A 21552-nucleotide genomic window follows, 5' to 3' on the forward strand; every position below is an offset into this window, starting at 1 on the left:
TTTCACACACATTCTGAAAAGGAGAGCAGCAGCGGGAGGAAGCGAGAGGGACCCGCTCTGCTGCCGTTCTCGAGTAAAACATTAGTAACCCGTAGTGTGAAGGGAGAGAAACAGGTTGTAGTTGAGAGGAGAGCTAAGTTCGAAACCCCGCTTGGCCATGGAGAGTGGCAGTAGTAAACCGTTCCCGGAGCATCTATTAAAACCTCTTTAGGATCGCCCCAACGCCAGTACGACCCGACTGGGCTGCGCGTTGAGGCCGACCACAACTCCTTGAACCCCTCGTAGCCCCCTCCCCGGAAGCTTCCTCTGAGTCTGAGATCCGAAATTCTCACGTTTATAAATAAAGCGAGCCAGAATAATCAAAAGAGGTGGATGAGAAGGGCGAGGTTCTTGTTTATCACCAGAGAATATTAAGGCCGGATTTTTATTTTTTTTAAGGCTATGGACATTAATTTACTGTGTGCCCTTCTACTTTTCAGTGAAGCCTGCCGTACAACCAGCCTGTATAGCAACCGAGTGCGGGGGAAGGGAAAAGGGGGTTAAGTACTCGCTTCTGGAAGATTTAGGTTGTTGCTAGGATGTGAGAACAAAAACAAAATTCTCCAATAAGTCGGGCTGGGAGGGGAGGGGGGGTCCCGGGGAGGGGACCAGGAGGGGTTTGTGGCAGGAGAAAGTGCAGACATCTGGTGAAGCTTCCATATCTAAGCTGGTCATTTCCAGGAGCCAACTTTCTGAAATCTCCACAATTAGATCTGCATTGTTCTTTCCCAACAACACAGCACGGAAAGAAAAGGGTCTCTCTGTCGGGGCCAATCCAACGAAGCGTTTGAGGTTATTAAATAATAAAGCCATTGTAATTTACATTGTGGTGCTGGAAAAAAGGGCCAATTATCCACTGTTATGTTGCCATAAAGATCATATTAACTCGAATTAGTAATCCAACAATATGCTAGCTTCGTCGTCTTCTTTTTTTTAAGTATATAGGAGGAGGTGACAATAAGGGTGTTATAGTTGCTTTCCGGGTTATTATCTCTCTCCCCCCCACCCCCGCGCTCGCACACACATACACCGTTCCCTTCTTTCTTCTTTCTAAATTTCAAGTCTACATTTCAAGCCGAAGTAATTAATAAGCAATCACACTATGCATCACAGCAAATAACAACGGAAACAGGCAGGCCCAGATAGAAGAGCCGGAGCTTCCTGTTTAAAAGATGGCAAAGAAATCACCTAAAGCGGAACAAGGAGGAAAGGGAGGGGCCCCTGCAGAAGGATGGACGAGCGCCTCCGAGCAAGGAAACTCTCCTGCCAGGATGGCTTTCAATTAATTCCGAGCCCACCCAAATTTGATTCCCGAGTCCCCGTTTGGAAATATTTTAAGAATTAATTAATCCTCCGACAGGAGAGAAAGTAGAGCGAGCAAGAAGGCTTCGTCACTGCTGTAATTTTTTTTGTTTCTAGGTCTATCTGCACGTGTACATGCATGCGCATAGATGTACTTTGCGAGCCACAGTTGCCCACCCCCAGTATAAAACCACCACACAGGGTGGGGTGGGGTGGGGAGAAAGTCCAACCCTAAACTCGTACCCTCGCCTTAGACTTAATGTTCTCCGCCATAATCAAATAATTATTTTTCGCTTTAAAGCAGTTATTAGGTTTATAACTCGTTTCCCACTTAAATTTGTGCAACCAACCAAGGCGATCTAAATAGGCTGGAGTAGCCTCGTGGGTACCGCAAGCAGGCATTAATAAGAAGGATTAATTATGGGTGTGTACATCAACGGGGCACAAAGGCTATCAAGTAGCGTGGGGGGGGGGAAGAGGAGGAAACCAGAGACAGACATTGAGGAATTGCGCTTAGCCTGAAGGATGGACGGCACGCAGGTTCTCGACTCCACGCTCAGGGAAAGCTCTCTTCCTCAAGGCTAATTTTGGATAGGAGCTTTCTTTCACTGAAATAGGCCCTGCTTTGTCCCAAGAGTTCAAGTGCAAACTGCCCCCTTCTCGTGGATTGCTTTGGCATTCCAATGCGCAACTCAGAAAGGTCCAGTTCTTTGGCTTGATGCAAAGAGATGAACCTACTGCGGGATCAGTATTTAATTGGATCCCTTCCATTTAACTGGATCTCTTCCACAGTTTGAAGGGGATCTTGGAAAGTGAGGTCGATCCACAGCTCCGCTTAGCTTTCATGTTTAATCTTTCTTTCTTTCTTTCTTTCTTTCTTTCTTTCTTTCTTTCTTTCTTTCTTTCTTTCTTTCTTTCTTTCTTTCTTTCTTTCTTTCTTTCTTTCTTTCTTTCTACTATTACCTACTTCCATTGAAATACTTGCATTATAATCTACACAATCATATACCAGCTTTGCCAGTTAGTTCCTCTGGGTTCCGTGATGAATCCACCCGGCGGATTTAGAAGAATAAATCAGCCAAGAAACGGGCCCGTCTAAGGCCTCGATCCTCGGTCACATACACATAGACCATGCTTTTAAAGTCAAGGAGACAGCTTTGGAGTTAAGGAAACTTCTGGAGGTAGCCTACGAATCACCCACTTGTGGGGACAAGCAGATCAAGCGCATCCCGATGAGGCCGAGCAAACCAGCGGCAGCAACAGATCAATGATTAGAAACAGACGGTGTGTTTCGAAAGCTGTTTTGGAACCCCTCGCTTCTTAGCCGCGATGCCACGGGAATGCACAAAGTTTATCCCGAGGTTTATTCTTTTTTTAAAATGTATTTTTATTTTTTATTTTTTTAAAAAAAAAACACCAGGAAAGGCATGGGCATTCTTTTTCAGCCTCATCGCCTGTCTGTGGTACCCGAGCCCTGTTGTACCCAAAGAGGGGATGCTTCGAGAGCCAGCCGCTCCTTCCTCTGCATGAGAGTCAGCAGGAGAGACTCCCTTTGCCAAGCGCTTCAGAAGCTGATGCTATTTGTTACCACGATTTTCTTTTTCAACCCCCTTTTCCGGTTACATGGTTTTTCATAAGGAAACACGGAGCCATTTCCTCGGCGCGATGCATCACCAAGCCCGTCCAAAAGGGCCTTAATCTGCTGCACACAGAAGCGGAGCAGCAAGCGGCTCTGGTAGGCTACCCTTGTGCGGCTGTGAAAAATGCCTTCTCAGTAACTTTCGCCTCCACAAACCGCCCCCCCTTCCCCGTCAATTGGGAGAATAGAAGAAGGAAGGGGAAGGGAGGGGGAGCGCACGGCGTCCTTTGCCGTGTTGCTCCTTAACACGCTGGTCGTGTCCAAATAAGCCATCAACACCGGCGCAGAAGGCAAACTTTTCAAGCTCTTTCTCCCTCCCCTCCGAAATTATGACACGCCGCTCAGCTGCGGTCCAACCAAGGCCCAGCCAAGAACCCGGTTATGCCTGAATACGATTCTTTTTTTTTTTTCCAGAAAAGCTTCAGACCAAAAACCTCAGCCGTTTCGGAGGAACTCCCTCAAAGTTTACTTCCTGATCCTGAGTCCTGACCAACACACGCCGGTACAAAGCACGCGGGGCTTTGATTTCAGCCAAGGCGATGAGCAGCAATTTTTCCTTCTGTGAAATCCATGGCTCCTAAACGGCTCAGGTTGTTTGGCTGCTTTTAGAGTGCTCCCCGAAACCAGGCAGGGAATTCATGACTTGCTAACCGGCGGAGCTGTCAGAAACGCTTCCCAGTGCCGTTCAGATAAACTAAGCAGTTCAACGAAATGGCTGGTTGACCCTCTAATCGCTTTCGCCAAAATAGACCTCTGAGAGTTACCGAAAATGTCTCGGATTCTGTTGAGAATTGCAGCTGTTGACTGAAAAGCGAGTCACTGGCATTCAACCTTACCGAAGTGAGCGGGATTTGCTTCCGTGTGAATGTGTCCAACAGCTGAGGTGGAAGTAAGTTCCATAAAGGGTGTACGTCTGTACCCAACTAGCTTAGGATAGGCTCTTCAATCGAGCAAGGACAGAAATTGCGCAACCCGAATCCATGTATATTAATAAGAAGTAAGACTTTCGGTATTCAGCAGAGATTACTCCGAAGGAAGCGTTGCGTAAGAGTGCAGTCGTGAGCACAAATATTCAGAAGTGAGTTCTATGGCACTCTGTGTAAGTTACTTGCGAGCAAACATGCACAGGATCGGACTCTGCAATTCCATACATGCCTACTGATGTCCACTGTCATAATCTAGGACTTACTTCCAAGGGAATTGTGTCTCGGATCACAGCCTGGCACGGGCCTACAGCTAAAATCTGATAAGCTTTAATCGCAGACAAAAACGTGTTTGCTATCCAACCACAGTATGTTTGCATGTAGATAAGGGGCACATCCACCCAAATCATCCTTTCCTGAACTTGGGAGATAAAAAAACTAAGTATTTCCTTCAACACTGTTGCACTCCATGGGAGTGGGAAAGTGAGGCGAGTCCTTTCTAGACAGCCGTGACTCTAGATCTCCGGCCAAAGCACTTGATCTGGAACATCCCCATGGAAATGAAGTGCCTCCATACAGGCATATTAAAACAGGCTCAATTAAAAAAAAAACACCTCGACTGACTTTCGAGTATAAATCGCCTCCAACCTCAATGTTTGGCTCTAGCCGACTTCTAGTCCCCTGACTAGTGTCTAGACAGGACGGGTTGCCATTTTTCAATACCGGGATTGGATGGAAGTCAACCAACCAACCCAACAACCACCCTTGTTAACTTAAGATGCATTTCCTCCTTCCCTTCTATTTCACTTTCTCCTGTTCGGTATAAACAGTTAAACTAGACGGGGAGGTGAGTGCGGGTGCTTCTCCCAAAGAAGTTTTGGGAAGGGAATTATATCTCACCTCTGTACGCTCCTCTTTTCTGAGTACACGGCCTCTCTCTCTCTCTCTCTCTCTCTAGTTTCATAAATTGAAGGTGCCGTTAAAGGCTGTGATTTATTTACTTCAAGTGCCCACCTCCGCAGGAAAGCCAGCAGACTATTTTTTCCCCGTACTAAGAGTTGGGGAGGGGGGGGGGAAGCTCCAAATGTTCATTAATTTTGAAAAAAGGAAAGGAAAAAAAAAGAAAGAAAGAATCCCCTCCAAGCAGCGGTACTGTAGAGACACTTTGTGAACTCGGAGCGGTGGAGAGGAGAGAGGGGGAGGGCGCATAAAGGGGGTGAGAGAGTGTTTAGCCGATGCCCCGCCGGCTGGCAGTGTGTGGTCTATTGTCGGGAATGTGCTTTTTCCACGGAGCAGAACTTCGCCTCCCCTCCCCCACCCGAGCACCTGCGCTGGCTCAGGGAGCCGCAGCCATTCACCACATCACCGTCGAAGACATCTTTGACAGCACTCAATTCATGGCATTTCTTCCTGCTTTTCAACCCAACACACGCACAGGCGGGCGCGCCACCGCGCGCGCGCGCCCGCGCCCGGATTGACAGCCCTTCCCCCCCCTCCCTCGATCGCGCAGTAAAGTTACATGACGTGTTACTTTTTTTGAGGTTTTCATTAACAAGCAGCAATCCGAATGTAGTGGATCCTCCTTCTTCTCCCCCCCCCGCTCCCACCCTCCTTTAAGGGTGGCGGGGGGAAATATATACGTTACTATTTCTTTACCAGGTATGGACGTTTTTCCGCTCTGAAGCCCCACCGGGCAACGAGTGAAGAAGTGAGACAGACGTTCTCTCGGCCACCGACCCCACTGAGGGCTGCGTGTTCCTGGAGGGGGGCAAAAAAGTCGCAAACCGGGGTTCCCCTGCCTAGGATGCGGCTTGCAACCGGTGAGGGAAGGGCGGGGCGAGGGCATCCCGACTCGAGTCCCCGCTCCCTGGACTCCCGAGTCCGGCCGCTCTGAACGGCACCGGACACCACCATCCCGCAAGCTCAGGAGGAGAAGGCCGGCGCCAGCAAGCGCACCTGCTGAGCGTGAGAGGGGAAGCCGAATCCCTGCCCTCCGGATGGGCTGGGATGTCGACGGGGCTGAGCCTCCGGGAGCCCTCCCCGGGATTCAGGGCCCTTCGGTTCTTTTCCCTTCACGGCCACAAAGGCAAGCCTTCATCGCTACCGCAGGGAGGCGAAACCCCGGAGCCCTCGCGTCAGGTTGTAACCCCAGAGACAGACCGAGGACAAAGACAAAGCCTTTGCGGGGTGGAGAGAGGGGAGATGTGTCACCGGAGAAGAGCGGAGGAAATCAGAAGCCAGGGAACCCGAGAGCACCTTAGAGCTTCAATGGGACCCTCCAGCCTTTTCCCGCAAGGCGCGAAGCCCCGGGGAGTCTTCCAAGCGACTTGGTGTCCAGTTCAGGGACCCTGGTAGAGAAGGGGTGCCGTCTTCCCAGAAGCGCTTCGGATTTGGATGACGCTGCCTTTTACCCCCCCCCGACCTCCCCCCCCCAGCCCAAGCTTAGTCCTTAGAGCTGGGGAGTCAAATGAGGGCGGGAAGCTACACCAGGCATTGGGTGAACCTAGAAGGCCCGAAGTAGCAAGATTCAGATAAAACGAAATTTGGCAACCGGTTTGCGTCTTGCGCCTTCGCCAAAACTTGTTGGGTCACACAGTTGAGAAGAAGACCTCCCCCCTCCCTCTCCGCCCCCAGAACTCCACTTTCTGCCAAAACACGTGAAAGAACACGTCCCCCCAAAACAACTGCCCGTCCGCTTACTCCGGAGTAGACCCACAAAACAGCTCGAGAACCCTTGTTTGGCGGGGAGCGCCGCTAAATCTCTTAGCTCTGGAAGCAGGCCTTGGAAACAACCACCTGGTTTTCTATTCGGGATCTCTGCAGGCACGCACCAGGGAGATTTGGAGGGATCCCGATATTAATAATACCGGGGCCAGAGCATTCGACTTAAATATCTGATCAATGCGTTCAGCGCAAGAGAGGCGGGGGGGGGGGGGCGCGAGCGAGCCGGATAGTTCTCCGACAAACAAATACGCATCAGAATATATGCATTTCATACATTCCGTATAATTACTTTTTATGGACCGATATTGTGTCTGGCGGTTCAGCCTTGCGTGTGTCACTGCCAGCCGTTCCTCGTGGGATTCCAAGATTACGGATCTATTTGGGATAAAGGGGTGGGGGTGGGAAAGGGGGGGCATCCTAATAATTCCATAACGTGCAGTGAAGCGGCGGTGACGTCACAGGGTATTAGCATACGAGGAGGGGATGAAGTCAGTGTGGTTGAGGATGATAAGGCCCCTCCTGAGGAATTCGCCGCTTGTTTTAATACATTAATTATTTCTCCGCTATCCCCAAGTTTTTGCAATTTGTGAGAGCTTAAGCCTCCTTGAGGGGAGGGGAGGGCTGGCGTGAGGGAGGGAGGAAGGAGGCCTTCCCTGGAGGCATCCGTCACTGAGGCCAAGAGGGAAGCTTGTCATGGGAGGGGGAAAATCATCTGCCTCCCCGAAAGAGCAGTGGGGGTGCCCTCCTCTCGTGGTGCCTCGTCCCTTCTTCCCCTGGTACACAGGGACACTGTCAAAGCAGTACTTACGCACAGAGCTAAGGCGCAGGGTTTTAAAAAGGAGATCGTGTCTTGAGCTGGAAGGCCAAAGAAGATGCGGGGGGGGGGGGAATGAGCTTCCTTAGCTTCGGCTGGGCAGGCAAGCCCTTGCGCGGGGCAGCCAAAAAACCCCCGGGGTGGATCTCGGCGCAGGACGGTGCTGGATTGCGGTCCTGTGTAAAGAGGCCCCTTGACATCTGCAGATATTTGGGGGATATTTCAAAGACATAGACACACACTTGTTAACCAAGGCTCCAGATATCCACGGTCCTCTTTCTCCTGGCAGGGAACCCAATCCGGTCAGCCAAGGGTTTCTCCTCCCGACATTTATTGCTACCCCTAATTCGTGGCATCTCGACGCTTTTCCGACCACTATCTCCCTCCTTCCGGCATCTCCTGGGCACTGCCATTTATTTATTTATTTATTTATTTATTTATTTATTTATTTATTTATTTATTTATTTATTTATTTATTTATTTATTTATTTATTTATTTATTTATTTATTTATTTATTTATTTATTTTCCTACTCTGATTAGTATCGCAGCACTACTCCGGACACGTTACAACACGTAAAACAGAAAAACATAATCAAAAATAGAGACATTAAAACCAACAGCAAAGTCATGAGCCAGTGTAACGGATACAGCCTCAGTTTAGGACCGAAGAGATCTGGGTTCAAATCCCCCCCCCCGCCTGCCCTTGGTCATGGAAACTCACTGGAGCAGTGAGTAGTAAGCCATTCTTTGGACATCTCACACACCTTCAACGCCGTCAAGGGTCGGGAGCGACGTGACAGCCTAGAACAGCACACTCGCACTGCCTTTGCTGAGATTTACTGCTGAATCAGCATACTCGGGTGTGAGACGGGTGGCACGCCGAATCAGGTGCTGTGGAGGAGACAAACCAAGGCGAAGGACTCGGTGGGTGGGTGGGTGCTGGTCCTCTGTGGGATAGCCTGTGTCGCCCATTTTAGCTCCAGGGTTCCTGGAGTTGCTCCGAGATCCGAGAGCCCTGCTTGGGAGTACAGGAGATGCTCCTTGCCCTCCTGAAGATAAAAACCGTTCAGCGGAACAGGACGATGAAGTCCTGGGGGAAACAGGTGGTCAGGAAGGGAAGGCCCAGAACCAACACTTATTTCCCCCCCCCCTTTGCTTTTAATGAGCAGGCATCCCAGGACGGAGGAGGTCAAAGTGACCGTTCCTGCCCTCCAGGAATCTTCTCAAAGGGTGTCCACAAGAGCGAGGCCATAGTGAAGACTTAATTTTGTGCGGAGGGAAGGAAAACGGCAGATGGGCAGGACCTTCTTAGCAAAAGCAGTGGGGGTGCATTCTACAAAATGGAAGGCCGCGGCGCCCTCTGCAATCCGAACCGCCTCCGCCCTGAGTGGGACCCGACCCCGACCCGACAGGTGGCATAAGCCGCTAGCATCCCTGGCTGGTACATTACGGCCATCACCCACATTGCTGCTCGTCTGCTAGAAGGCACTCACATAGACAAACCTTAAAAACGGGAATCCACACTTGCTAACTGCGAGAGGGTTTCCGCACATTCACGTTCCTACCACTCCAAATGAGTCGTCCTGTATAGCCCAATGAGATTTCTTCAGAGTAAATAGGCTTCTGTCCGAATACTGCATGTAACATTGGCCTATGGGTTCAGTCCACGCCATGGCAAACCAACAAGCCACGGGACAGGAGTCCTTCAAAGCCATAGCAATAAATAAATAAATAAATAAATAAATAAATAAATAAATAAATAAATAAATAAATAAATAAATAAATAAATAAATAAATAAATAAATAAATAAATAAATACCCAAAACAAAACAAAAACACCCTCGATTTTGACAGATCTGAGTTGCAACCTACATGCCCAATGATTCAATCCACAAGCCAGTTTGATAGAACATTTTTAAACCTATTGGACTTACTGAACATACAATGTAAACCCACTTATCTCAGCCATATAAAGCATGTTTTCTCAGATGGAAATTCCACGGAAATCATTGAAATTTATGGGGGGGGGGAAGCCTAGCGTGGAATTGACAAGATTCACCTGGCTTCGGTTAGCCAGCAGCAGAAACAGCTTCAAGTGCTTCAGTATTGTGTTCTGTTACATAAATATTTTACACAATATTTACGTAATAGAACCCATATACAGTATTTTATATAATAGTATGGGGAGATGCTGTGTAGTCCCCACATGTCTTGTACACACCTACAGTGTATCTATATGTAATGTCATGGGAACAGGAAGAAATCCCAGTCCCTAGCAATTCATGGGACAGAGATTGCATCAAAGATGGCTCAGATTACTATCCCACTTCAACCCAGTGGCAAAATTCCCAATAACTTTAATGAGCGTCCACTGACAAATAAATACACCACAGATGCCTGCAAAATACAGACAGAGGTTTGCTGGCCATGTAACACAATTATACTGTACAGTACTTGGTTCATTTGAAAACAGTGTATCTCTGAATTTGGCAACAGCCCATCTCAGGGTATTTGGATTGGTTAATTCAGGTATAGTTGAGCTTAAACACGTTACATTTGAAATATATTGCTCTATTCTGCATCCTAAAAGGTGAGACCAAAGGGAAGTTTAGCCCCTGATTTTCTCAACACAGCTTAGGGAAAAGCTGTTTGCCATCAATTTTGTTTTTTGTTTTTATTTTTTTTTAGAGAGGCCTGAATGCAAGGCTCTGGAAGCCAATTATTTAGTTTTATCTCAAGTAATCCATTAAGAAGAGAAGTAAGAATTACAGGAAAGTACGGGGATCAGTTGAGAAGCTTTTCCTAGTTTATTTGAAAAGCTGTACAACAAAACTACTAAGATGCCGAAAAAGCTTAACAGCCCAAATACAAACCCTTTGATTGTAGAATGTCTGAGAGATGAGGTGAGCTCTGCTTTAGGGGTTAACTAACGGCTAGACACTTCCATTATCTGTATTGCTTCTTAAAAATAACTTTTACAAGTTATATAAGTTGAAATATAAATATCTCTATTATATCATTTCTTTCTTTCTTTCTTTCTTTCTTTCTTTCTTTCTTTCTTTCTTTCTTTCTTTCTTTCTTTCTTTCTTTCTTTCTTTCTTTCTTTCTTTCTTTCTTTCTTTCTTTCAGCTTTGATCAGCAGATTTTGGGTCATGTTCTCCCAGAAAATAGCAAGAGTGTGCAGCTATGAAATAAAAAAAGGTAGTGCAATTCAACCAGTAACACACAGGGTTTTTTTCCCCCCTTCTGCCCAGGAATTAGATGCAATTCACCCCAAGGGAGAAAATGGAAATTGAAAATATGACATATATTCTCCCTCAATAAATGCCTAGGATCAATATCCAAACGTTAACAGAAGCACAAATTGGATGCAGGGAGTGGGGAGGAATTCTAAGAACTAAAACCACCACTACTTAGCAATGCTATATTAACTTCTAGCAGGCCTCATTGAACAAAGTGCAGAGTTTCTCAGATCTATAAAAGAAATGACCATGGTACCTTGTCTGCTTCAGAAGTCTACAGCTTCTGCAAAATGTGCAAGAAGGAAATCAACCAGCATTGTTCCACAGTTGCCAAGGTGATAACTTGAATTACCTTCCAAACAGAAAGTTGCTACTTTCCCTTAATCCCAATTTGACCCTCAGAGAAATATATTCTTTCCAGTGTATTTCTAAAAATAAAAGAGGAAAACATCACCAACATAGAATATGTTTTTGTTTCCCTGTAAAGACAATGATTGCATAGGATCGTATTAGGCCTTTTAATTGTTTTACGGAATTACTTTGTTTCTCAAAAACAACAAAAAAAAATAAACATCAAATTACCTACTATTCAACTTCCCCATGTATGTGTATACTTTACCATACAGTATGCTATGCTACTTGTGTGATGCTAAGTAGTAAGAAGACAAATGCCATTGGGATATAGTGAAATTACAAACCAGCTGTGAATTTATGAAGTGAACCCTTAGCACGCACCAATTTTGTATAATTTTCTTCTTGCAATAACCTCAAGTCAGGACTCTACCACTCTTTAGCTAACTGGCATTTCTTGTCTCCTATAGGCCTTACTCTGTTCTCTTTTGATGTGTGGAAATAGAAACCTCCATCAGAGGAGGTTCCACAGCAAAAGTCCTAGAAAAGCTGAATGAATTGGGCTTATAATTACTACTTAACACAAACATCTTCCTTTCCAGCTTGTCTCTTATTCATTCAACATATAATATTGTCACCTAATCTCACCCTCAATATTTCTTAGGGCGCATGGTGCAGGCAAGTAATTACTAGCACCACCATCATTCTTATGAGGAAGATTTCTTTCCCCTCTTTGGCAAAAATTAGTTAAAACTTCATGGTACAAAACGCAGAACTAAAGCTGAAGGTGTGAAGTGGGGGAGAACAATTAGGAAAAAAGTGATTATCCTCTACCAGAGAAGCAAAGCCTGAGTGTCTTTTCAGTCTATTCTTCATCCACAATTTCCCATGACGGATGCTTTGAATAAGTTTTGCTTTGTTTACTGTGATATCATCAGAGATTTGAAGTACAACATGTTTAACACCTTGATCTTATACACATCTACTTAGCAGGAAATCCAATTGCCTTTGGCAGATGTGGACTGCAACCAGGGCTGTGGTACAATTCACTTACTCGGAGGAAAATTCAGTGGGACTCCCCCGTTCACATGCATAGGTTGGGCCCTAAGTATGTGCAGATCACGAACTTCTGTTGTAGTACTAATCACTTTAATCCGAAACCTTGAAAAACCAAGTCAAAACTGGAATCTATTTAATTAAATCAAATTGGATTCAGTATGTATAAAATAATGTGGAGAAGTGGGTCCCAGATCTTGCTACTAACTTGCCAGGAATATATTTAAAAACACACTGTCTTTCTATAAGGACAGAGTGCAGGTATATACATCAGAGAAGTATACAACCAACTGCAATCCTGATTGATTAAATGATAAATATTTCTTAATTTATTTTTGTGAGATGCACCTTACACCGTGTATTTATTTCCAATGTTCTTGTGCCAGTCGCACTGACCTTACTGAGACATAATTGCCGATATTCTGACTGTCTATCTGTCTAACACAGATATCTAAGAAAAAAAGGGTTTATACACAATTGTCCTAATATATACTTTACTGTCTTCATGCCTGCAACAACTGTTATGATTTATATGCCACCAACATAAATGTACAAGATTATATTTCTACATCAATCCATCCATCTACCCAGAGTTATTCAGTCCGAGGCACAGGAAGAAAACAAACCACCTGGCTCTACACAGTCTTGCCTAGACTTGGCGTTCTGCAACCCACTTCGGAAGACAGAAGCCTGAGGTACCTTAAAAGCAGAAATCTGTCTGCTGTCCAGATTCAAGAAGCTAAACGGAACCACCATCACCCCTTTTTAAAATTCTTGGAGGGCAGTCTTCCTTGCCTCTGGTTTGCGTTCAAAGCCTGAAAGGGGGGCGGGAAGGGGAAAAGAGATTCTCCAGAGATTGCTCTACCGCAAGAATTTGTCGCTTGGAGGAATAAGTACAGCTATTACAACCAAATCTACTAGCAGTCTAAATAATTAATTGAACCATTGCTCTTTGACCCTTGCAAAGTCCAATAGGGACCCGTTTGTAGTAATAATACCCCCCAAACGAGCCCTTGTCAAATATTCATTTAGTGGTTAATTCGAGCCATTTCCCCTTGGGACAGCCTGTAATACCAGACTCTCTGGCTTGCCAAGAAACCCTGTTAATCTACCTCTCCAGGTCAGCAAAATATTTTAACACTCCAGCCTGGGGGTAAACAAAAAAATAATCATAATAATCACAGGGGATCACCTAATCTTTAACCCCGGAGTCTCTCTTTTTGCGAGGGGCCAGGCTTAAGGAAATATAACACTGGATCTCTGTAACCCAACATCCAAACAGTGTATCTATTTTTAAATGGGGTCTTAGACCATCACCACCCCAAAAAACACAAACAGACAGAAAAACGAAAAACCTAGCAAAGGATCCACGGTCGAAAAGCAAAAGGAAGCCACAGAGAACAAGGAAAGTTGTGTTGTGACCACACTGATGGTGTAAACAGAGAGCGCTAAAAGATACATCTTCCTATAATTCAGAGGATGTGTATGAGGAGGGAAATCAAAAGTACTGCTTCCTGTTTCTTAAAAAGTGTTTTTTAAAAAGCTGATTCAGATTTGCATGCATAACGTTTTGCACAGCATATTTTGCTGCATGCATTTACTCCCAGAGAAAGGATTTCCAATGCATGTTCACAGTAATAATAATAATAATAATAATAATAATAATAATAATAATAATAATAATAATAATAATAATAATAGTAATAATAGTAATAATAGTAATAATAATAATAATAATAATAATAATAATAATAATAATAATAATAATAATAATAATAATAATAATAATAATAATAATAATAGAATTTAGTCACTTTAAATTTTGGAACAGGAAAACCTTGCTTTAAGGCTTCAGTTAATACCCCGTTAGGATGGATAATTTTCCATGATGAACTGAAATCACCCCTCCTCTTCCAAAATAGCAGTAACAGTACCAGCACCACCAAACACTACAACAGCAGCAGCAGCAGAATGGGTGGAGTGGAAAAAAATATTTTGTAAAGGCCACTTTCCAAAATACAAAAGGTGAGCCAAAAGGGGAGGAAGGCTTTTAATCCTCCTGGATGCATTACTTAGGCAAGTAATTCCATCAAGATTGTTTTGCATTCATTAAGGGAGGCAAAGATAGTAGAGACTTAAAATTCCAAACAATCACCCAAGATCTTCTTGTCCAGTTGCTAGCTTGTGTAGGAAAAGTAGCCGATGAGAACCAGATGAGAAACCCCCAGTCTAAGCAGGGTTTAAATTACAAACATACAAAATTGCTGCCCAACAGCCTGGTATATAAATTGAGGCCTATGACAAATCCTACCATTTTCACATCTAGCGAATTTAGGGTTAATAAAAATGATTGGAGGGCAGGGGTCTAGGTTCTAATGAAAAGCCCCAAACTTTGGAGAGAACATGAACTGGGCGGAACTCTTTTAAAAAGAAGTCCTTCATTCACATCAGTGAGCCTTAGTCCTGAGTAAACCCGCATAAGGATCCGAGGGGTGAGGCTGGCATATCTACCCCACCTATAACAGATGAGATAAACACAGTCTAGATCCCTGATCTGTAAACTGCCTCTAATAGATTTAGTAGCAATAGGTATGCTTTAAATCTGTAAGGAAGCCTTTCAAACCGAAGAACCAATTTTCCCCCCAAATAAATAGGCTTCATCTCAGATGCTAGTAAGCAATCAATGTTCGGCACTAAAAGCAATCCCTAAAACAAACCATTATGTTGAAAATAAATCAATCCGACACGCCATTCACTGAAAAATGATTAAACATTGCCTTCTCTGGCTCTATAAACGGGCTATGGCAGCCCCAAACTCTGCTACTTCACAATGACATAACAGATTAACAGATTGACAACCAACAATAATATTAGTGAAGTGGGAAAGATGTCTAATTTCTGGGCTTCCTTTTACAAAGGAGGGGATGGGACCAACGCCTTAAGGTTCTGGCAGAGCCTTACTGGCCTCTGGCAATCAAGAGACGGCATTGGAAGCAGAAACAAAGTGCTCTGGAATCAGGATCTAGAGATTTCCAGAGTATTTCTATCCCCACGCGCCTTGCTCAGGGTGGAAGCAGAAGAAAACTCTCTCTCTTTTTTTGAGAGAGCTTAAAAAAAAAACCCTCTCAGCTTGATGACTGCAGGATGCTTGTTTGGGAGAGCAAGGCCTCATTCATAAATATTTATATTTGAAATATTTATATCTGGAAGCGAGTCGTCTTGACCCACCCACCAGCCCCGTGGGTTTTACGTCTAGATAAGTATATCTGGATTGTATCCTAAAACTCTTGGATTGAAGTGTCAGTGATCTACCAAGCAAGTGCTCTGCCACCTGAACATGAAAGAAAGGCAACTACTCAAAAAGTATATCGAAAAGTACAAGGAGAATAGGAGAAATTGAAACCAGTCTACCTCGGCCAGACCGACGTTCTCTTCTTTAATGTGCTTTTTGGAGGGGTGGGGAAGGGCTTGGTTTTCACGGGTTTTCCTGAAACTGGCTTGTTTCACCTCCCGGGGTGAATTATGAACTAGGAGTCAAGAAAGAGCTTTCCTGAAAGCCTATGACATCACACAATTGTAGGTTATTCTTCCCATTAATGGTCATTTACATTTAAAATAGCCCTCCCCACCCGGCACCCACCCGTATTTCCTCTCCAAGACACAAAATCACGAGCCACTTCCTCCCCCTCCCCGATGCTGAAGGAAAAACAGCTGAACAGGAGAAAGTTTAGGAAGTCACAAAAAAGCCCAGCCGGTCGTTAACAGCTGCCCTCTTTTTTGCATTGTTGTGGTGTAATTAAGTCGCAGTCCTTCCACCCCAACAGACACACACACACACACACACACACACACACATGTGCACATGCACACAACAACCTTATCTCAACCCCATTTCCCCCGCTACAGAAGGAGTCCACCCTGGTTATGAAAAAGAAGTCAAGAGAGACACGCACCTCGGCTGTATCTTCGCACCTTCTTTCGTACTTCTTTCTCTTCCTGTTCCCGTTAACAGTCCAACTTCGGGCTCAGGACCCTTGGCAACAAGTGGTTGTTTCTTCCAGAAGCAATACTTCTTCACCCTTAAGTTCATAGTGTTAGCCTTATTGTGATTATTATTGTTATCACTGTTATTGTTGTTGTTACGCCTACAATTCCCGCTGCTCCGAGAAGAACATAAAAGTAACTTCCAGACAGATGCAGTAACCATATGCGAAAGATTTATAATTTTCTAAACGCTCCTGAGCCATAACAAATTTCAGGCCTGGCGTTATTTTAATTGGAACCTTCAGTACTGAAATTACCCTGTAAAAAGAAAACTCAAAAGTTGTCTTCTGTCTATAGTTCTTTGTGGTACAAATGACTGTTTATCACAGGTAGTTATAACATTTCCTCATGCAGCATGGATTCAGTTTTAGAAATAATATCACGGCCTGCTTTCTCAAAATAAAATCAAGCACTACATGGAATTTCTGTGTCCATATTTCAAAAATTTATTTATCTCAAACTGTGCATAATGGAGTAAAAACTTAATTCAAATATGTACCTGTTTATAGGATGGTATTAGTTCAAATATATGTGTGTGTATATATACATATACATGTATATACATACATGTGACTATATGTATACATACATGGCCTGCCGGCGGACTGATTTCAGATAATACACAGCCGAGTCTTTAAAATACAACTACGGGAAATGAGGAGGGACAAAAATAAAAGAACTTAAAATATTGTCACAATAATTTTACAGAAATATTACAAACCATAAGAAAATATTTCAAACACAATAATTTCAGATTGCTGTTTTGCTGTTGTTTCAACTGAACAGGACAAAGTCTGGAAACAAAAAGGGCTAATTTAAATTAACAAACGTGTGAATCTGCAAGACAATATTTGTTTTTAACAATGTATAAAAAATTTAGTACACCCTAAACTTTTGCCCTTTTATTTAAAAAAGAAAACAGTTCAATGGTATGCCAGTACTTATTCTATTTTTTTTGCCTTTTGTACAATTGCTAAAACAATTAAAATGTCCAGATCTTTGTTTTAAAATAAAATTCAACTCCCTTTTTTGTTGCTACTATAAATCCCTCTGCAATTATTACAGCGTCTTAAGTAGACTCTGTTGTATTTTAAAAATAATTGGCAAATTCTCAAGTTCTTTCTCTCCTTCTCTGTCCTTTTTTTTAATATAAACAATGGACTTTTCGATTGCCATGTTTATTTTGATAAATACTGTACAAAAGTTGCTTGCAAATATTAAAACATTTCCCGCACCGTTCCTTGGTAGTCCTCCCTTTCCCCCCCTCCCCCTTTCCTACCACACTTTCTGGAGTCTACCTCTAAAGATTATTGGTCAAGACGGTTCCCTTTCTCTTTTTTTCCTTTCTTTAAAAAAACAAAACAACAACAACCAGCCACCCTTTCTGCAAAATATTGTTTCCACGGGAACTTCTGGGAGGAGGGAGCTGGGAGGAGGGAAAACACGTTTCCAAAAGAGAGGTCAGAGAAAAAGATCTATACACGTTCCTCCGTGGGTTCTGATTTTGCATGTGATCTGTGTTCGGTTCCCTACCCGCCCGCCCCGATCCCCGGTTATTCTCTGTACAAAAATAGTGTCCCGTCCCACCCACCCACCCTGCAACCCTCAGGAGAAGAAGAAGAAAAGAGGAGAGGAGGTGGAGCAGGGAAAGACAGAAGTTCGGACTTTCTAAGAAAAGTTTGTGGGTCGGAGTCGGTCTCCTTGCACGGTTGCCTTCCTTCTTTCTTTCTGGCCTTCCTTCCTTCCTTCTGGCCTTCCTTCCTTCCTTCCCGGCCGGCTGGCTGCGTGGCCGGCGCTTGGGCCCCCCCCCTCCCCGCCCGGCCCCCTCCCTCCCCCGGGGTCTTACATATGGGAGAGCGGAAGCGTGCCGTTTATCGCCGTCCCCGGCACGGGGGCGTTCTGGTAGTGCTGGGCCATGTGCAGTCTGCTGGGGGCGGCCGGCTCGGGCACTTCGGCCCCGGGGAGGTACATGCTGATCATGTCCCGGAGGTCGCCCGCTTGGCAAGGCGCCCTGGAGTGGGACGAGGAGGTGACCACGGGCGGGCTGGAGCTGGCCTCCGTCTTGACCACCGAGCCCATGGAGCCCAGGGCCATGCCGGGGGTGCCCTGCTGGGAGTAGGACATGCTGCCGTAGGTGGGCGAGCCGTTCATGTACGTCTGCGAGCCGCTCATGGAGTTGTACTGGAGGGCGCTCACGTCGTAGCGGTGCATGGGCTGCATCTGGGCGGCGGCGGCGGCGGCGGCGGCGGCGGCGTTGTGGGCGTTCAGGCCCGGGTGCTGCGGGTAGCCGAGCTGCTCTTGCATCATCCCGTAGCCGCCGTTGGTCCAGCCGTTCATGTGCGCGTAGCTGTCCATGCGCTGGTTGACGCCGGCCGCGCCGAGGCTGGCCCCGACGCCCACCCCGGCGGCCATGGAGTTGGAGCCCGGGGCCAGCAAGCCGCCGGGCAACGTGTACTTATCCTTCTTCATCAGCGTCTTGGTTTTCCGCCGGGGTCGGTATTTATAATCCGGGTGCTCCTTCATGTGCAAGGCGCGGAGCCGCTTGGCTTCGTCGATGAAGGGCCGCTTCTCGGCCTCGGACAAAAGTTTCCACTCGGCCCCGAGGCGCTTGCTGATCTCCGAGTTGTGCATCTTGGGGTTCTCCTGGGCCATCTTGCGCCGCTGGCCCCGCGACCACACCATGAAGGCGTTCATGGGGCGCTTGACCCGGTCGGGGCTGTTCTTCTGGCTGTTGGCCCCCGCGTTGCTGTTCCCCCCCGTGCCTCCCCCCGGCGTCTGCTGGGGGGCGGGAGGTTTGAGCTCGGTCTCCATCATGTTGTACATTCAAACGGCTTCTTCTGGGGAAAGGGGGGCGCGCAGCAGTTGGAGGCGGCGGCGGCGGCGGGCAGGTCTCGGAAATGGTGGCGAGGTTGGCGGGGGGGAACCACCCCGAGGCTTCGGGGGCGCCGGCGGCTGAACCCCCGCGCGCGGACCCCGGAGGCGCGCAGAGGGAGAGGAAGCGAAGTCCGACGGCCGCCCAAACCGAGCGAAATCGTCCCAAAAAGGCGTCAATAAGAGGGGGGATCAGCGCGCCCGGGAGCGAGCAGCCGCCGAGAGGGGCGAGCGAGTGTCCCGAGCTGGACTTGTCTTCTCGGGGAGGGGGAAGGGAGGGGAGATCTCCCCCCCCCAGAAGAAAGAGCCTCCCCCGGCCGGACCAGCACCGGGCTCTTCCTCTCTCTCTCTCTCTCTCTCTCTCTCTGCCAGCAGCCCTGGACGATTACTCAAGGAGAATCATAACAAAGACGACTCGGAGAGGCTTGATTGAGAAACTTCTTCTTGGTCCGTTTCCCCTCCTTTCTTTCCCTATTCTTTCCTCGTTTTCCCCCCTTCTCTGTATCTCTTCGTCTTAAAGAGCCAGCAGAAGCCTCTGTCCCCTTTTCCTTCCTTTGTTTTGTTTTGTTTTTTTCCCCCCCAAACACACACACTCTCTCTCTCTTTCACTCTCTCTCTCTCTGTCTTTCTCTCTCTCTCTCTCTGCCTTGACAACTCCTGATACTTTTTTGAACAAGTTAATAGACAACCATCCATGTGATGGGGGGCTTGTCAGGGAATAAATGCGTTCGCCCTGGCCAATCAGCGCCCGCCGGCTCCTCCACTGAGCACCAGCCTCGGCTGGGAGTTTTGCATGAAAAGGGGCGGGGCTTCCCGCGCGCCAGCCGGGACAGCTCGGCTTGGGGAAGCGGGCCCGGGAGGGAGGGAGGGAGGGACAGAGGAGGCAGGGAAGGAAGGAGGCGGGCCTTCGCGGCCGCCACTCCAAGGGCCCCTCGGAGCTCCTCTGACGAGCAACAGGTCACACACGCCGCGGGGAGGGAGGGTGTCAACAGCACCGGGGCGGCATTAAAAACAAGACAACAAAACGCTCGGCCCAACTTGAGGTTGGGGAAGGAGGGCTCGCAACTTTCCTGCTGTTTGCCTGGCAGGCTGGACCTGGGGGGTGGGCGGCGATCTGGGGAGGGGGCGCAGGAAAGGCAGCCGCCCCGCCTCTGAAGGGCCCTTCCTTGGATCTTAAGAAGCAGCCGGAGTGATCTGGCGCTTCTTCTCCTCGACCGAGTGCTGAGCGGATTCCTTGAGTTTCCTCGCAGCATCTCTTCTCTCTGCGGTCTTTTCAAGCCCTGGGAGTCCAGAAGCCGCCCAGAAGGATCTAAGCGGCGGCCCCAGGACTGCCCAGGGCCTACAGGCTCTCCTGTAAAGGGATCTCCGGAGGGAAAGGAGCCCCTCTCATGGGGCGTCGGTGCCCACTCAGTCTAGACAGGCAACTGTTCCCCACCGTCTCTGGTGCTCAGTCCTGTTCGCCGGGGCGACCTGAACCGCCTGGCAATGGCTGCAGAGCTAAGGCTGAGCCTGAGACGCCGCTGGCATGGCCCGCAGTGGCATTTACTCCCAGGGAAATCGATGAAGAAAGCACTGCCCCCCCCACGACCTCCAGAAGCAGCTTTCTGGGGATGTTGCTGGACTAGGAGGCTGCGGCCCTTTCACACACGCGCCCTCCCCCGGCCAGTGGGTACCGTGGGAATCCACGGGCCCTCTCGGGCGAGCAAACACGAGGGGAAGATCCGCGAAACGGAGCCGGTTCGGGATGGAGCCGGAAGGGTTTGGCCAGCAGAAGGAGGCCGGCGTCCCTGGCCTTTCGACGACCCTGGAGGGTTAGGTGGCGCGAGGGAACCCATCGGTTCCTCCGTAATCAAAGGGATTTACTTCCAAGTAACGTGCTTAGTTAGGGGGATGTGCAAGACTGAGGGGCGGGGGTAGCGATGGTTTTGTTTTCTTTCCCGAGGGACGCCACGTCCCCTCCAGGCCGGTTGGCCCCCTTCTGCCCCTTCCTTCTCGCCATTCAGCTCCCGAAAAACAACGCCAAGCTGTCCTGCCTCCCTCTCTCCCCTCATCCCCCTCATCCCCCCCCTCCACTCCCCTTCTGATCTCCTCAACCGGCTCAAGGATGGTCCTCTTGTGGCTGCTTTTACACGAGACGTCTCTCTGTGAAATCAATGCTGCTCCTCGGTCCACCCACCACCGAGGGGAGAAGGAAAGATGCCACAAAAGCCCAGATACCATCTCAGAACCCGAGTGTAATAAAAACGGGTCCTCCCTTCACCCCAGCGTGCGCGCACACACACATGCACACACATCCCTCCCGCTCCTTGAAAAGCTGCTTTCCTGCGATTTTAAAAGTGTGGCTTTATTCCCTAAGCAGGTGCACAGGTACAATGGGAAGTGGGCCACCGACGCGCGCGCACCCGAACCGCCGCCCCCCCCCAGCCTGGATTGGGGAGAGTGGTTTTAGAGACACGGAGAAGAAGCGGGCGCGCCGATTCGGACGCGCGCACCCGACCCCTCCCGCGCAGTTCTTTTTATTTTTATTCCTTTTTTTATTTTTGGC

The 21552-nt window shown here is 47.4% G+C and overlaps 2 protein-coding genes across 2 annotated transcripts in view; both read right to left on the minus strand.

Moving 5' to 3' along the window:
• Positions 1–21552, minus strand: part of LOC144587767 (uncharacterized) — a 570285-nt gene that overhangs the window by 41182 nt on the left and 507551 nt on the right. The window lies entirely within an intron of this gene.
• Positions 16559–20026, minus strand: SOX2 (SRY-box transcription factor 2). The gene has a single exon (XM_020806757.3). It carries the CDS (start codon positions 18957–18959, stop codon positions 17979–17981), a length of 981 nt encoding a protein of 326 aa, XP_020662416.2. The 5' UTR covers positions 18960–20026; the 3' UTR covers positions 16559–17978.

Source organism: Pogona vitticeps, chromosome 3, assembly GCF_051106095.1.
Source record: "Pogona vitticeps strain Pit_001003342236 chromosome 3, PviZW2.1, whole genome shotgun sequence".
NCBI classification, from domain to species: domain Eukaryota; kingdom Metazoa; phylum Chordata; class Lepidosauria; order Squamata; family Agamidae; genus Pogona; species Pogona vitticeps.

Excerpts from the sequence above, each read along its gene's own strand:
- SOX2 (XM_020806757.3), bottom strand. The coding sequence starts at position 18,959 with ATGTACAACATGATGGAGACCGAGCTCAAACCTCCCGCCCCCCAGCAG.